The sequence below is a fragment of the Mustela erminea genome, chromosome 15 (genome assembly GCF_009829155.1).
Source record: "Mustela erminea isolate mMusErm1 chromosome 15, mMusErm1.Pri, whole genome shotgun sequence".
Classification (NCBI taxonomy): Eukaryota; Metazoa; Chordata; class Mammalia; order Carnivora; family Mustelidae; genus Mustela; species Mustela erminea.
This window is the reverse complement of record NC_045628.1, coordinates 81,537,016-81,554,336: the sequence shown is the minus strand read 5'-3', so window position 1 is coordinate 81,554,336 and position 17,321 is coordinate 81,537,016. Positions and strand designations below refer to the sequence as shown.

At 42.7% G+C, this 17,321-nt stretch overlaps 1 protein-coding gene across 3 annotated transcripts in view; it reads left to right on the top strand.

The window, feature by feature from the left end:
- TNFRSF19 (TNF receptor superfamily member 19) overlaps positions 1-17,119 on the top strand; it is an 88,861-nt gene extending 71,742 nt beyond the window's left edge. For all 3 annotated transcript variants that reach the window (XM_032314706.1, XM_032314707.1, XM_032314705.1), the window contains 5 exons: positions 3,350-3,514; positions 3,965-4,090; positions 8,685-8,787; positions 9,385-9,784; positions 14,182-17,119. In XM_032314706.1, coding sequence (XP_032170597.1) covers positions 3,350-3,514; positions 3,965-4,090; positions 8,685-8,787; positions 9,385-9,784; positions 14,182-14,190 — 803 coding nt within the window. In that variant the 3' untranslated portion in view covers positions 14,191-17,119. The remainder of the gene's footprint in view (positions 1-3,349; positions 3,515-3,964; positions 4,091-8,684; positions 8,788-9,384; positions 9,785-14,181) is intronic.
- Positions 17,120-17,321: the final 202 nt, after the last annotated feature.

The following is a 17,321-nucleotide window of genomic DNA, read 5'->3' as shown; positions in this document are numbered from 1 at the left end:
AGTTGGGAGGTTAAACATGTCGGGAGATCAGTAGGAAGCAGAGCTATGGAATTACCAATGAAACCTCACAGAGTGCACGCGGGAGCCTGATGCTTCTGACCCATCCCAGACTCAGTGGCCTCCCTTAACATGCCTCTCCTCCCCACCTCAGTGACACTCGGGCATTGCTCCATGTGCCTGCCACCAACGTGCAACTCCGAGAGCCACGCTGAGACTGAGGGACCTGAAATGTTCTCTCAGGCCAGGGGCCCTCGTGTGGAACTGGCTTCATGCACACAGGGCCAGCCTGCTGTTGAGAAAGTCCCCAGATCTCTCTGTGTCCAGGCTAGTTTCCCTCAGCAGAAATGAGCATGGCCTGCATGCAGACACCAACCACATTTGGCTCCTCTTCCCTGTAGAAAGGTTTACTCACTTACAAGCTACATGCACCCACGAACCAATGTGGTGCACTGGAAAGGGTCCCAAAGCCTGGTTTCAGATCTCCAGCCATCTCGCTTTGCTGTGTAGCCTTGAGCAAACTACCCCAAGTCTTGGTTTCCTCATCTATACAAGGAGGCCCATCAGTGCATTCTCACGGCTCTGCCAGGTTACAAAGAGAATGAAATCCCTAGAGGTATGTCAGCAGTGTCCAGGACTCTAAAAGCACCCAGAATTCAGCTGAAGCCTATTTCAGTCAAGTCTGTGGCCTGCACACTGACTTCCTAATTTGCATCTTCTGAGGACTTTTCCATGATTCATCAGAGTACAGTAATACAGATCTCTCTACTACACGCGTCTCTCCAGCTACATTCTGAAGCTGCTTAGGGGTTGAGATATAAGGAGAGTATCTCTGCAATTGGGATATTTTGCACTGGTCACTCCAAAGAGGGTAAAACTGAACGTGAATAAAAACACTTGCCAGACTTTGTTGGCGACCTCTCTTTTCTCTTCCTCTTCTGTTCAGATTCTCATTCAGCTTACTTAATGCCTCTTAGGATGCCTTATCCAGAGTAGATACTCAGGATATAATTGTTCTGCGGAGCTGAACTCCTAAGGAAATGTATAATATAAAATTCCACTTATTTAATGTAATACAAAATTTAAGCTAAGAAAACAGTTCTCACTCTGAAGTAACTTTGCCAGAGGGTAGTGCTAAGATTATAGTGGAATTTAATAATTTCATTAGGGTAAGAGATGCCTTTGTATTCCAGAAAAGTTAAAACTTTCCAAAGACTGTGGACATTCCTGTTCCCAGTTCTTCAGAACTCCTATCAGAATCCTAATAAAGTATGGGTAAAATTCCTTGCGGGCATTCAATACGCTTGGTCAACTATGGACGGGAAATTCAGTCAAGGCATGTGGGTGGAAAGAATCTTTAATCTCAGCATCATTGCAGTGAGCACAGGTCAGCAAAACAATACTTTTCAGTTTGTGGTAGATACATCTTTTTCTGAGAAATTCTCAGCAACACCTCAATTAACCAGAACTTAATAGACTAGAAGCTACTTCATAAATTGGCACCAACCTCCTCTGCCCCGTTCCCCCTTTTTTACTACTCAAATCAAAAAGAATTATAAGAAAACAGATTTTTAGCAGAAACTCATGTGAATAAGTTTCTGGAGTTGTTCTTAATCCAAATGATAGGCAGCCCAATCTCCCATAACGTCCACATAAATGTCTGCATTGTCGTATGTGATGATTGAACCTATAGAGGATGAGACTATTTCCTAGAAAATAAATTGTTTGCTGTAATGGTTGCATTTACTTGTACATATAAACAAAAATCCAGAATGGGGTTTCTAGAGCCCTGCTTCCCCTGGGGACCTCTCTGAGAGGGTGGCTGGGTTCACAGGACACCTTTTTTTTAATGCAGGTGTCAAACGTTGAGAGGTAAAACTACTATATTTTTCTTGTTCATCCTCAGATGATACTTCCAAGGAAATGTATACAGAAGGGGCTTACTGAGTGCACTTTTGTAAAAAAAAAAAAAAAAATCAATGTTACTATGGCAACTCGATATCCTTGAGATTACAATATTAGCATCCTGCCGTGGAAAGACATTTATTCCTAAGACTTTTACGATTAGCTTAGGGAAGATAAATCCTGAATCATAAACACCAGACTCAAAATCCTCATCAGGGGCATTTTAGCATGTTTATAAAGCAAGAACATTTCCTTTCACATGAAGGCAAATAAGCTAACATACTTACAAAGAAGTTCAACAAGAACGTAAAGGACTCTCTTTGTGATTCCACTTTAACCTGAAATCCTGATTCTCAGTAGGGTTTTCCTGAATATCCAATGCTATGTGAATTGATGAGCTCAACCCGAGAGCTAAACCAGGGTTAGGAACTTTGCGATCTTCGGGTCACGTCACGTACTGTGTCTTGTTCGGACGACAGCTCTTGCTGAAGCCCTGTGTTGTGTGGAGCTGGGTCATTTGACAAAGAGTTTCAGCTTACCTTGCTCTGAAGTCAGTCACCTTTGTCACCAACATAAGCAAGGTGGCAGGTTTCCACAGCTGCACCATTTGATCCAAAAAGATAAGAGTCACCTCTCCCAAATCCGTGACCCTGGGGTGTAGTCCACTATTTCCCTTGTGCGGGATACAAATTCCTCTTCGGTTATTGATTTGTCAGTGTTTGTACAGCTGTGCCTGTGTTCGTAGATCCTCTTGTCAGTTTGTCCATTGATAGAGGCTGCTTCAGATTTCAATTTAAGTGTGGCCCCAGAATCATTGAGCCTAGAAATACCATGACTCAATATTCCCAGATGATCGCTCCTGCTATCATATTTTTATGATTCATAGATGTTCAGTCATTCAACAGCCAGACATTAAAAAAATGTTCACTGTCTCAGAAATTGGGGGTGACTACTAGGCTGTGAATGATCCCACTCCTTATTTTTCCCTAAAGTTCCCCCCCACCGCCCCGCATCCCTTAATTCAGTGTGTTTGAAAATGTAGGTGATCTCATTCCAATTAAATAGCAAATATTACATACCTACGATGTGCCAAAGGCATGTCCAGCACTGGGAGAGAGAGAAAGTTGAGGGATTCCAGCTCGCCAACAGCTCTGGTCTAACGGGCCTTAAAAGCACATTCTGGCAACACAGTGTGGTGAAGGTTGTGTGTCCACACACAGTCTTTGTTGTGGGAAAGGAAGCGTGGCTCATCCACACATTTTGGGGTGCAGGTGAAGGTGTGGTATTAAAGAAATCTAAGAGGAGGGAGCACTGAGCCTTCTTAAAATACCTTTTCTTGTCTTCTGGAGTCTTACTCAAATAATAAAGGTGGCCACCAAGTTGGGGGTAAGCGTCTGAGTCTCTTGGGTGGTTGAGAGCCTGCTGACCCCATTCTTGTGGTTTCCAGGTACCAGCAAGGTCAACCTCGTGAAGATCCCGTCCACGGCCTCCAGCCCGAGGGACACAGCCCTGGCGGCCGTCATCTGCAGTGCGCTGGCCACGGTCCTTCTGGCCCTGCTGATCCTCTGTGTCATCTACTGTAAGAGGCAGTTTATGGAGAAAAAGCCCAGCTGTGAGTGCGGAGCTCTTTCCGTTCCTTAGCATGTGGGTGAGGAGTGTTGACCTTCATTGTCACTGCAGGTTCCACGAGGCCTTGGCCAAGACAATAGTCAGGAGCTATCCAAAGGGACAAAGTGCACACGGAGACGCAGCTCCCAGTCACCTGGTCCCCCAGAGGCACCACTTTACAAGGACCCTGAAAAGGCCTCAGGGTCCTGTGCCATTAGGCAAAAAGGAAAATCCTTCCAACTTCTGGCAACAGAAGTATCTGTAATTTGAGCTTTTAACAGATTCATTCCTAGTTGTGCCTCTGCATAAGAAGATGTATTTTTAAATGTGTATGAGAGCCATCTTTTTCTTCAGAAATATTAAGAGCTAGGAGGGTACCTATCTGCATTGTGGTGGTCATGGGCTCCTTAACAGAGGCAGTGATCTTCACTGACAGAATTCTCTCCCCCTGTAGGGTCGCTGAGAGCGCAAGACATTCAGTACAACGGTTCTGAACTGTCATGTTTTGACAGACCTCGGCTCAACGAATCTGCTCCCAGAGCATGTTGTCAGTGCCACCGGGACTCTGCTCAGACCTGTGGTAAGTGTAGCAGGGCAAGGGGCCATTAGGGGAATCTAGGGACATATACGTTGCAAAGAAGTGTCCCTGTTTGCCCACAGCTCGGTTGCTCTGCTTAGTTTCCTAGTTAAAGCTAATCTTGTTAAAGGATTCTTTGTGCCCTCATGGTTTGGGTGTTTTGAGCCTCTTAAGTAGTGAGAAGAAAAGAAGCATCTCATTAAAATTCTAGAATTGTTGGGCAACTTTTTAAAGCAAGTTTGCCTTTATTGTTTTGGGTCCATTGACTGATTAAAAATAAAATCCTTTTGTAGAGTAGGAGCATGTATCCTGTCTTGTCTGGTGGATTCAAGCTGAACTTTGATGGGTCTTCTAAATGTCTTTTGGGATTCCTTAAAGAAGAGCAGGGAGGGAGCACTATGGCAGGGGTTTCCACAAACCTCAGTTGCCCCCGGGGACTACTGACAGAAAAGGAAGTTTAGGGAAGTCATGCAAATGGAAATTGGTTTCTCACCAGGGCAAAACACAAGCACAGATAATACTTTTCCTGCCACTTATTTACATTCATCCACACAAGCTCCCACATTTACACTGCCCTCTCGACCCCTGTTGTGAGGACCCCTCCCCTCCTCTGCAAAGCAGATTCTGGCAGTGCCCTTCCTGGACATCCAGCCCTGCCTGCCTGGTTCACGTGCTCAGAGTCCCTTTAAAGCAATGCTGACAGGGCCATTTCTCTCTAAGCTGAGGGTTTCCCACTTAGATTGACTGACACTCTTGGAGCTGTGCTGTCAAGAAATTACAGGATTCCACTTTCTGAGCTGATGTTCTGTATGTGGAGGAAGACGTTTTTAGCGGACTGATTTTGCTACAGCTCGTTATTGTCTTCTGTTTTAGGAATGGGTCGGGAACAAAATATAGGTCCCTCTGTGGTGTGTGTGAATCTATTTTTGCCTTTGCCTACGTAGGGACTAGACTTCTAGACAGTATGGACGATAACTGGGTGAATCTCCAAGCACCCCCAGAGCTGGGGTTCCCAGACACTGAACTGGCTCAGGAATCATTTCCTGAGACCTGAACTCAGATGTAATAAAATGCAGCACTGGGCAAACTCTGCCTCCTCTTAACTTCTGTCTGAGAAGAAGGATTAAATGGGCAGATGGCCTTGGTGCTCGTCCTCTTAACAGAGCAGCACACGGAGCCTGGAAAGAATCTGCCTGCTCCCCGCGCTCCGTAGAGCTTGCCACTTACGTGGTTTCCTACTCCATGGCAGCGCCTTCACACTTCGAACTTTTTACTTTGACATCATTTAAGACTTAGAAAAATGCTGGAACAATAGCACAAAGAATTCTCTCACTCTCTTCACCCAGAGTCCCCCAATATTAACATTTTATCTTGTTTCACATCTGCTTTATCATTTTTCTAAATATGGTAAAGATATATGTATTTATACACACTGCTTTCATGTCCACTTAAAAATCAGTTGCAGAGATGATATCCCTTTACTCCTTAATACTTTCTTAAGAACAAGAACATTTTCTTACAGAACAGCATGGTTATGAAAATCGGAAAATCAGCATTAAATCAACCTATTGTATAATCTACAGAGCATATTCAGATTTTCTGAGTTGTTGCAAAAATATCCTTAAAAGAGGGAGGCCTGGGGTGTCTGGGTGGCTCAGTGGGTTAAAGCCTCTGCTTTCATGATCTCAGGGTCCTAGGATCAAGCCCCAGATCAGGCTCTCTGCTAAGTGGTGAGCCTGCTTCCCCCCTCTCTCTGACTGCCTCTCTGCCTACTTGTGATCTCTCTCTCTGTCAAATAAATAAATAAAAGATATATTTAAAAAAAAAAAAAAAGAGGGAGGCCTGGGTGGCTCAGTCTGTTAAGTGTCTGCCTTCAGCTCAGGTCATGATCCCAGGGACCTGGGATTGACTCCGCATCGGGGGGTTCGGGGGGTGTCCCTGCTCAGTGGGGAATCTGCTTCTCCCTCTGCCCCTGCCCCTGCTTGTGATCCCTCTCTCCCACTGTCAAATAAATAAATAAAAATTTTAAAAATAAATAACTAAAAATTAAGTTAAATTTAAAAGGTCTTTAAAAGAAAATCCCAGATAGCATTATTGGATTTAGTTGTCAAATCTCTTTACCTTATTATTTTTTTTTAAGATTTTACTTATTTATTTATTTGAGAGAGAGAGAGCGCAAGAGTGTGAGCACAAGCAGGGAGAACAGGAGGAGAGGGAGAAGCAGTCTCCCTGCTGAGCAGGGACCTCGATTTGGGACTTGATTCCAGGACCCTGGGATCATGACCTGAGCCAAAGGCAGACGCTTAACCGACTGAGCCACCCAGGTGTCTCTTGACCTTTTTTTAATCTTTCTTTGAGTTTCAGGACATTATTGTTGTTGACAAGTACAGACCAGTAATTCTGTAGAATAACCCTCAGGTTGGGTTCGTCCGATGTTTCTGTATAATTAGAAACAGAAATCCTGCAGGGGTGATGCTGTGTCCTTCCCAGTGTCCCACATCAAGAGGCACAGCGTGAGTAGCTGTCCCCTTCCTGGTCGGGTCAGTTTGGTTCCCTTCGTTAAGGAGGCATCTGCCAAGTTTCTCTGCTATAACATGATTGTTTTTCCCTTCGTAATTAAGAAATACTTTGTAAGAGACTCTTCGAGGCTGTGTAAATATCCTGTTACTCTCCAAACTCTCACCCAAGAGTTTAGCATCTTCTGGTGGTTCTTACCTAAATCAGTCATTACCATGATGGTGACAAATGCTAGTTTTGTAATTCCATCCTTTTGTCCACATTTATTAGTTGGCTTCCCACGGCAAGAAAGAACTTCTTCCCCTCTTATTTATTTACTTGAATTAGCATGGACTCGTGGACCCTCTTCCACGGCTTCTATTCCTTTGCCATCATCGTTTATCTTGGTGCTCATGTTTTTCTAGGCTGGCCCGGGACAGATCCCTTCAGCCTGGCTCATGTGTCATTCTGACATGTCCGGATTATTCTTTCAGCACTTGCTTCATCTCAGGCACAAAGAAACTTCTAGGCTCAACTTGCTCTTGGTTGGTTGAACCCTAGAAACAGCCATTTCTAAAAGGAAAGACAGTGTCTTTGGCTTTTAAATAATTTTTTTTTTGAAGAACTTATTTATTTATTTGATACAGAGAGAGAGAGACAGCAAGAGAGGGAACACAAGCAGGGGACGTGGGAGAGGGAGAAGCAGGCCTCCCGCCGAGCAGGGATCCTGATGCGAGGCTCCATCCCAGGACCCTGGGATCATGACCTGAGCCGAAGGCAGACGCTTAACAATTGAGCCACCCAGGTGCCCCTGGCTTTTAAATAATTTTGAAACGGCTCATGTGAGCATGACACGGGCTTGCTGAAGATCAGCCGTGTATCCAGGCGAGTTCTCCGAGCTCACAATAGCGTATATTCACACAACACAACGTGGGGCCTGAGCTGAGAGACATTTAGGCAAAGGTGTGTGTGGGTATCCATCCTGCTGGCAATTGCATGTCGATGTTTAACATTCATTTTTGAAAAGGCCAATAATTTCACTATATTTTTCCTTTTTATGAGAGTGAAATCATTTCACATGCAGACTTTGGATCCACAAACACATACATGGATATGGAAATAGAGAATTTTTTCACATCTTTCTCTCTCTAAATGTGTGTCTTTATCTTTGTGTGCTTTAGTATGTGTTTGTATATAATCAGAATTACATGTGTATGTATGTAGAGAGCTCACCAAACGTCGACAATGTTCATTTCAGTTTATAAGGTTGGGTCGTATTTATTTTTGAATTTCTCAACTTAATCCCTGTCCTCTAAATTTTTTTTTCTTCTGTACACTTACATTATCTTTGTAACCAAAAATCGATGCTGCCTCAGTGAACAAAATGGTTTGCAAAGCTGTGCTGTGTGCATACCTCTAATTATTCCTTACGTTCCATTACTAGCAGGAAAACATTAATACCTCTGTGTGGTGTGTGTGCGTGCATGCACGTGTGTGTGTGTGTGTGTTGTGTTCAAGGGTTTGAACGTGTCTCTGTTCATGTTCTGTACCGCTAGCCCACTCGGCAGGACTCTGTTCCGCTTTCTGCCGTCTCCTCAGCAGTTCAGGGAGTCTCATTTGACACACTGTCTCACAGGCCATGCTGTCACCTCTCGTTATTATTTTTACTGTGGTAAAATACACATAACATAAAATTTGTCATCTTAACGCTGTTTAAGGGTGCCATTCAGCGGCCCTGAGCCCATTCACACCGGTGCGCGGCCGTCACCAACCCCTATCTGCAGAGCCCTTCAGCTCCCCCAACTGAAACTCTGTCCCCAGCAATCCGTGATGCCACCCCCCACATCCCACTTTCCCCAGCCCCTGGCACCCACAGTTCTTTCGGTCTCTACAGCTTTGACTACTCCAGGTACTTAGTATAAGCCCTTTCATTATTTTCATAATATAACAAAAGAGAGAGAATTAAACCTCAGATTTCCTTTCCCCCAAAAAGTCACCCAAAGGGGACTAGCTGGATTTCCTCCAGCAATGTTGGGCCAGTATTAATGAGAAAGTTCCCAGAAGGCAGCCTTGTACTTCACACCTCTGCTGGCTTCCCTAGGGCCTGTTCACTTGATTCCATCTCTGTGCTGTGATGAAGCTGGCAGCGTGGACCGGGTGACTCTTGGCTGTAGGGTGCATTCCAAGGCCACTCTTCAGGAGAGGTAACTCGGGATTTTTAATCCATATAATATCACATCCCTTTGTCTAAATGTGCCTTCTACCAACTTAACAATTTTCATGTCCAACTATGAGACGTCAATTAAAAATATTATTGATGGCATTCTAGATATCAGAGGGGGACAAATCCTTGACAAGAGATATGTGAGTCTCTCGGGGTTACTGATGCCCAGTGAGACATTCTTTACACTTTACACTCCATTAGTTTTGGTTTTACTTCATATTCATGATTTGTGACACTTCTGTCACTTGTAAATAATTCGTAACATGTCATTTACTCACAGAATTTTCACAGAGCTATGAAGAAACTCAGTTAAGACCCAGGAAACTGCCTGTTTTAGACATTGAGTTATACGTATAACTACATTGGTTAGAAGTAGGTACACAAATTCAGTTTGAAAGTAAGCAGAATAATTAAACATACTGTATGGAAGCAAGTTTATAACAAAGGAAGCACTAGAATTCAGATGTAATCCATTGCTGTTTCATCTAGAAAAATTTAAAAGCAGAGAGGGTATGGCTTTGTAGTGGTGTTTTTCCTCCCTGTAGATGACTTGAGCGTCTTTTGAATGTATGTTCAGACACCCAGGTCCAGTGGGGGAGACCATGCCCACATTCTTCGGGTCCCTTTCAAGGTCCATCTGTGGCGAGTTTTCAGACGCCTGGCCTCTGATGCAAAATCCCGTGTGTGGCGACGACATCTCTCTTTGTGATTCTTATCCTGAACTCACTGGAGAAGATACTCATTCTCTCAATCCAGAAAACGAAAGCTCTTCCTCCTTGGATTCCAACAGTAGTCAGGATTTGGTTGGTGGAGCTGTTCCAATTCATTCTGAAAACTGTACAGAAGCTACTGGTCCCTCTAGACATAACCACTCACTGACGGAGCCAGTGCTGACTCAGGATACACTGACCGCCAGAAGCCAGCTGTGTCAGGAGAATGGTGACATTGTCAGCCTGACCACGCCGACGTCCCTCCAGGTAAGTCAGTGACTACCCTCAAGAAGGACAAGCACTGACTCATGGCCAACCCAGGGGACTGGAACTCCTCTCACCAGAGAATGTGGGAGGACCTGATGAGAAGGTTTTTTCCATTGTTCATAACTTCTTTTTCTTATATGTATGGAGAATATATTGTAAATTAAATTTCAAGAGTCTTTTTTCCCCCCGTAACTAACAGGTACTCTGAAGTTTTTAATGAGCAGCTGCTTTCTTTTACTCCTTGTAAATCCAAGTATTAGCACAGCACCCCCTAGCCCCGTTGCTGACTGAGAGAGAGAGTCACAAGAACATCTTGTAAACAGTTCCTCACCTTCGTTTTCCACCCAGTGATGGTTTCTGCCCGAAACTTACATGCACTTCATTCACCATGAAGCTAATGGCAGTTTAGATCTCCCGAAGTTTAGATCTCTTTTCCCTCTCTGTTCCTGTTGTTTTCAAAACTGACCAGTGTTGTTGGAAATTGATTGTTGGTTGTGATCCAGGTCCACATACTGCAGAAGTACCTTCTGGAAAGAAGGGTTTAAAATCAGATTTGCAAGGAGATGGTTGCTACAGGGAGCTGGGGCTTTCAAGCATGCTACAAGGCCAGAGGCAGAGAAGCATCAGGGAAGCCTGGGCACTAACCCTGCTTTCCCCTTCCTGTGAGGATGTGGCTGGTCCTGAATTTGACCTAATGTCTACAAGCATCTCCCTACTATAAGAACATATACGTTGGAATACATTCTTTGGGGAAAAAATGACCAGCCTTTAGTATAAAAGGGCCGAGTCACAGCAAAAGTGAGGCTTCCAGGTGCCACAAGGTCCTACCTGCACACCCAGCCTTGCTCTCACTGCTCGTGAGCAAACCAGCTCAGGAGCCCCAGGTCCTGGGGAGGCGCTCTGGCCCGTGCCGCGTCTGCTTTCGAGAGGGGCCTCGATTTCCCATGAGGTCCTGTATCCTGGTCTCATGATGTCAGATGCAGTCTGAAGTCGAGGTGTGAATGGAGAAGTGTGCCTTTCAAGAATAGCACGTAGGTTATAGGTTGATCGAAATCTGCAAAACTTTTTCTCTGAAATGCAAAATTTAAAAAATTTACAGGGAATGCTATGCAGAAAGCATTTGTTGGCTTTGGAGAAAAATAATTCATTTTTCTCAAAATAAAAGAAATGAAGTAGATATAAGGGAAGACAAGCAAACAACTAAGGCATTTGAAATGTAAAACACAGGGGTGCCTGGGTGGCTTCTTCGGGAAAGCGTCTGCCTTCGGCTTAGATCATAATCTCAGGGTCCTGGAATCCAGCTCCAAGTCAGCAGGGAGTCTGCTCCTCCCTCTGCTTCTGCCTGTCTCCCCACTCATGTTTGTTCTCTCTCTCTCTTTCCTCCAAATAAATAAATAAATAAAATCTTTAATAAAATACAATGTAAAATATATACCTCTGTAGTGAAGAATGAGTCTTTACTGACCTTGTTCTTTTGAGCCATCCCGTAATTTTTATAACTTCCATGATAAGACTAAGAAAAGATAAGAGTTAGCTGAGTTGTGTGTAGTTGTCAAGAACATACCATGGCCCACAAGCCTTGAGGGCCAAGTGCCACCTGCAGCTGCCTGGAGGAGGAGGTAACAGGCCCTGAGAACAGTGAAAGAGGCAGAGAACAGGATGCAGAGAGATCCTGTCCCTTCAGCAGCTGACCCCAACTTCCCAGTCAGATGCCTTGCCAAGTACTCTAAAACACAAGTCTGGGGAGACTCTTAAGATTCAATCTGAGACACTGTTTCATTACAAGATGCAGAAGTTTCTTTGATACCAAGTCAATTGGTTTTGATCAGAAACTTGTCCTACGTACACAAATGTTGTTAGAGTAGCTGGAATTGTGTTTCCAGTGACTACCTACAGCTTTGCAGAGTACCATCAGCAAGTAGAATTACCCCTCATCTTAATTGTGTAGCTCATCCCAAGGTTCGTGATGTAAATTCTATGACTAAGGAGTGAAACTTCTCAATGCCAAGTCATATCAGAACCAATTCATTTTCTACCTTTTTCTGTTTGTGTTGTTGGTGAGGTGGGCATGGGAAGAAGCGTCATTATTACAGCTGTATGAATGTAAAATCATTTAGTGTAGAAGATTGCTATATGTAACAGCATTAACTTCTTGTCAAAGACAGTTGTCAAGGTAATCATGATCTACATAAAGATACTTTCAACTCAGGTTATTATGAAAGAAAGTTATAATCACATGTAAAATGAATGAGAAAATGTTACATTCAAGTTACACAATGTAATGTATTAGTGAAAGGTTTAATAACTTTCTAAGATGTGTTGTCTTATAATTATTAGGTAATTTGGTAAATATAAGTGAGGCATTCTGAATTCAGGAAAGGAATTTTTTAAAAAATAAATCATTTCAGTTTCCCCCTATAGTTAAAAACAACAAATAATATCATGAGCCTATTTTGAGATAATCTTATCCAGGTTCTGAAAAGCACTGTGTCTTTGGTTGCCTTTACTGAGTGTGTGATATTTAGTGAGGGAACCTTAATCTTTGAAAGCAAGTAGGAGAAATACAATTGTACATCTTTGGGAGATTGATTCTCTTCTTTGTTTCAAGGGTTGGCCAAGTAGGTAGCTCAACAGTTCTATTTTTTTTTTCAAAATGTTAAATTCCAAAAGGCAATTCAGACTTCCTCTTAACAGGTTGCTTCTCCAATGTAGGAAACATACTTACTTCTCACAAATAATTTGCTTTCAGCAGCTTGGTATTATGAACCAAAGGACTTTCGGCTCCTTGAGTTTGTGTTCAGTTAGCTTGGTCTGTGTGCTCATTCATAATTCAGGAAAGCACAACACTTCTGTTTGAGAAATGCTTAAGGGCAGCTTGAGCCATTATAGTGCCCTCCCCCTTTAGTGATTTATTTCAAAGGAACTTGAAAATCCTACCTAGTCATTCACTCATATTTTCAGTTTTTTAACCTTAATTTCCGCCTTCTATCCAACTTTATTGAGATAACGATCGACATTTGCCATTGTGTGAGCTAAGGTGTGCAGTGTGATGATCTGATACACATCTATATTGCAAAATGCACAATGGCACTTCTGTCTTACAGGGTCACATTGCTAATGAACGAGGCGTTTGTTTCCAGAAACTGTATTTTTACACTGTCGTTTTCTTGTGGGTGGTTTAAGACCACACAGCATCTGATGATGATAGTTATGGTGCAGGATAAAAGAGGTGTGAGAACTTTGTTTAGACTGAATGACTCAGTTCTAATCAAATTTCCCCTATACACACCTCCCCAGAAAGCAAGAGAACTAAGATATTTGGGACATCATTCACTAAGGTACTTGGGAGAATGAGACCAGTCTGTTTACTTAGAGAAAAGGTTCTTTTTGGTGATGTTTTTAGCCATCATTGGAAATGTCAACATGAAATAGTAGAAAGAATGGTAGGAAAGATATTAGATGACCTGGGTTCTAGTTGCTCAGTCTTTTCAAATCTCTGTTTCTTTCCATGTTGGCAAAATGAGTGCGATTTTTCTCCCACAGTCGTGTTAATGTGATAATTATGGTCATACCAACTGATCAACATATTTGATGAAACTATTTTAGATTATTGAGAGTTCTTTCAGAAGCTTCTATTTCTAGACTCTCTTCTTCTACCGAGGGAAAAAAATCTTTTCCTGTAAACTTACCAGATATGTCACCGATGTCAGATTAGTGGTAAATAAGTGAATGAAAGATTACTGCTTAAAATGAAGGTTTATTTACTCACAGTAATGTGCCTTTGGCTGATGTTTTCAGAAGTCAGGTCGCTGCCCTTCTGTGATAAGGGACAGATTGAAGGACACCACTTTGCCGAGTATATTTGCCCTAGGGAGAGTGTGAGCCTTCCAAGAAGATCAGGAGGGAAATCATTTCTAAACCATCTCTAAACTTTCTCCAGTGGGTCAGCAGAAGTTTTAAATACAAAGAATGAGAGTGTCACTATTCACTAATCATCTTTGTCCTTTCAAAGAAGGGACAAAAAGGATCCTAACAGCTTTACCTATAAATGCTTCAAAAGAGTGCAACATAGAAACAAGCTTTAAGTGTTTGAATGGGGTCAAAATGAGCAAAAGAATCATTTGTTAATAAATTTTTTTTTCCTGTGGGACACACATTATTGTCTCTGCAATGTCATTTGCAAATACTGAGTGATAGTGAATTGTTATAAAATCTTTATTTTATTCTTGGAGTACATACGTACCTGGATATTCAAACATCATTAATGATGTTGAAGTTATTCAAGTCATGTGTGCTACTAGTAAAAGTTATTGACAATAATTTTTAACAATGTTAGCCCAGTAGCTTTCATGTGTAAGGTCTTGCTTTTCAAGCTTTCCTTTCTGTTGCTGTTTTAGGAAGCTTAAAGGACTTGCTTCTTTCTACAGTAGAAGAAAATGGATGGAACCCAGTGTGCACTCACCCCTCCACTTAGGCTTACGGACTGAGCCCCGTCTGGACCCTGCATGGCTTCTGGGGGAAAAAAATAAATCTGAACCAAACTGATGGCATTTTAAGCCTTTCAACCAGTTGCTTCTGAGCCAGACCAGCTGTAAGCTGAAACCTCAAGGAATAACAAGAAAAGACTCCAGGCACTCACGATACTCTGCATTTTTCCTAAACAAGAAGCTTCTATGCCACAAAGCGTAACTTCAAAGGCTGATGGCTCGAGTTTGCAGCCTACGAGATTATGAGCATATAACAAGAAACAGAAATGCACTCATGCTTATTTTCATGGTGAATGTGGTTTTACCAAACTGAAGACCCAGAGTATAAGTTTTCATTTACACTTTCTTTCCAGAAATAATTTCGTATAGCCGATTAGCTTACTAAAAGTCAGTGTCCAAACAGCTACTTTAGTTTTTTCTGTAGAGTGGTTCAAAAATAAGTGTTTTTGTATTTGGTGAAGCTCACTTTTTCATCATCTGATTAGCTCAGGCAATTAGAGTTGACTTGATGCTGACTGCCTCAGTCAGGGCTTTGTTAGCTGAAGTTAACATCTAGGAACTAGGAGTAAGAGGATAGCAAGTCTTTTCCAGAATCGACACTTGTAACCTTAGTCACTGACTCGTGAACCCCTGCTGAAGCTAGTAGGGAGAGGGGCCCGAGCTGAGGGAGTGGTGGTGAAAGAGCCCCCTACCCCACCACCCTGCATTAAAAACCACTTAGCACACGTATCCTAGAGACTTGTATACAATGATTAACATATTTCTGTGAAAATCAGTTGACATGGAAGCACTTGCTACTTCTGTCCCTGTGACTGAGCTTAGAAGATCCAGAATTCCTCTCTTAGAGAAGAGTGATGATTTATAAAGATAATGCTTTCTTTTCCTCCACCTCCCCCTCACCTCCTGCCATCTGACGACCACCCCCCTGTTCTCTCTACCTGTGAGTATGTTTTTCTCTTTGCTTTCATGCATTGTATCTTATACTAAGGGCTTCAGACAGTACCACCTGTCTGGTTCCCCTCCTACTGAAATGCAACACGGGAGTCATCCTAGGAGACACTACAGACTAGAAGGAGAAGAAAACACCCAATTTGTAGGTGGCCTGTAGGTGAACAGCTCATCACTGCCTTTATGGGGTCTGACCAAGTGGCGCTCCCATGGTGCCCACTTCCTTAGCACAGTTCTCTCCTACCCTAGCCAGTGATGCTGGATTTAAGCGGGGTGTCAGGTGTCCCATCCTAGTATTTACGCACTAGAACTTTCTCTACAGCTAAGACAGACACGAACCCAGCTCAGTCACAAACACGGGGATGGCTCATTTGTTCTTAATCTTGGTGTCCTGGAAAGGACTACCGGAGTAGGATTTATCTTTTTCCTCCTTGAACCTCCATGATCAGCTCTGGCCTTTGTCTTCTAACTGATTACTATTAGCTCTGTCACATTTGCACTTAAAAAAGAAATCAAACATGACCTTGTTGGAGTCACTAAAAAACTTGGTTTCACAATCCCTCCCCCCACTGCCACCCAGATCAGTGCCTTTTACCTAATATTAAACTGAACGTGGAAAAATTCTGTCTTTCTTAGGCCATTTTTCTCTTCTCATTTATTAGACTCTGCTTTTCTCTCTCTGTAAGACATGAGGCAAATCTACTGAGCCCCCTTCCTCGTGGCGGGACCAGTTTCTCTCCCCTATTGTCAGTCTTAGGCTCTGACATGTGTGGATTAGCTTGCTGGGCTCAGTTCTCCTCAGGACCTCAGTTACCTGAACCAAAATAAGAAATTAGTGTAATCTCAGGGTGACCCACAATCTTTTCTGTCTGTCTCGTGCCCTCTTTTCTTTTCCCTTCTTAGCGTTAACCAACGGTTTTTCAACTTGGATAACTTGCCAGCTCTTATGAGAGCTGCCTTTAGGAAAATATTTAGGATTTGACCACAAGATGTCTATGAAAACGCACACTAGAGTTTCCTCGAGTGGCTTCACTGTAATTCACATATGTGTATGCCATTGTTTGCAATCTGATCGTTTTGTTTTGACAGAGGGATGATCAAAGTCAGTCAGGGTTGTGCTCCTTCTGGTGGCCTAAATATATTTTCCACATGTAGAAACTCTCTTCAACTTCAAAGACAAATACTTGCCGGAGAAAGCTAGATGGACAGGCATGAGACTGTGGCCCCAAACCCTAAAACATCACTTCGGATCAGTAAGGAAATACTTTGGGTTGAAAGTCGATTTCATCTGATACTGCACTGGAAAAATCCTGGGCTGTTTTATCAAGATAAAGACGTTTTACCACCACCTACTGCAGAAACATCCAATAATGTTAGATTCTATACTCTGTATAAACCCTTGAGAGGGAAAGCCCAATCTGCATTTTCCAGGGGTGAGTGCTCTACAACGCTTACAGGAACTTGGCTGCTAAGGTACAGGCACCAGGAAATCATCGTCAGGTCTAGGAGTGAGAATCGGTGTGACTTCGAAAGTTGCAGAAACCCACCAACAAGAATGAGACAAGGATTTGGGGAATGACCATGGAAATGCATGGGTTTTCTCATTTTCTGTATATGGAATATATTTTTCAAATATAGATTTTTCTACTTTAGATAACATGTTAATGTTGCTATTACCTAGTTAAGCTCTATTGTCCGTGCTAGTTTAAAAAAAAAAATTGAAAAGAAAAGGACAAGAGTCCGTCCTTGCTTGCAGGTCGCCAGTTCGATTCGATTTAGAGTTCATCGTTACTATTTTGCATACTGGAATTTATAAATTTGTAAATTTTCTTTTTCTTATACAAATAGTTTTGTAATACCCTTTTTTATATGTGAATAAAATTGTTATCTGGTATTTGTATTGACATGTCCAGTACAGAAATGATTGGTGATGGGAATACTGACTCGTCTTCCTCCCTGGCTCTCCAGGTGGGGACCTTGCTAAGTTCTGGTCCTTCCGGTTGAACCCTTCGGCCCTTCAAATGTCACGAGGGGGATTTGAAATCCTTTGCAGTTAGCTGGTTCTATTTCTCAGGCCTGTCAAGCTGCTGAAGAGTGCTCTG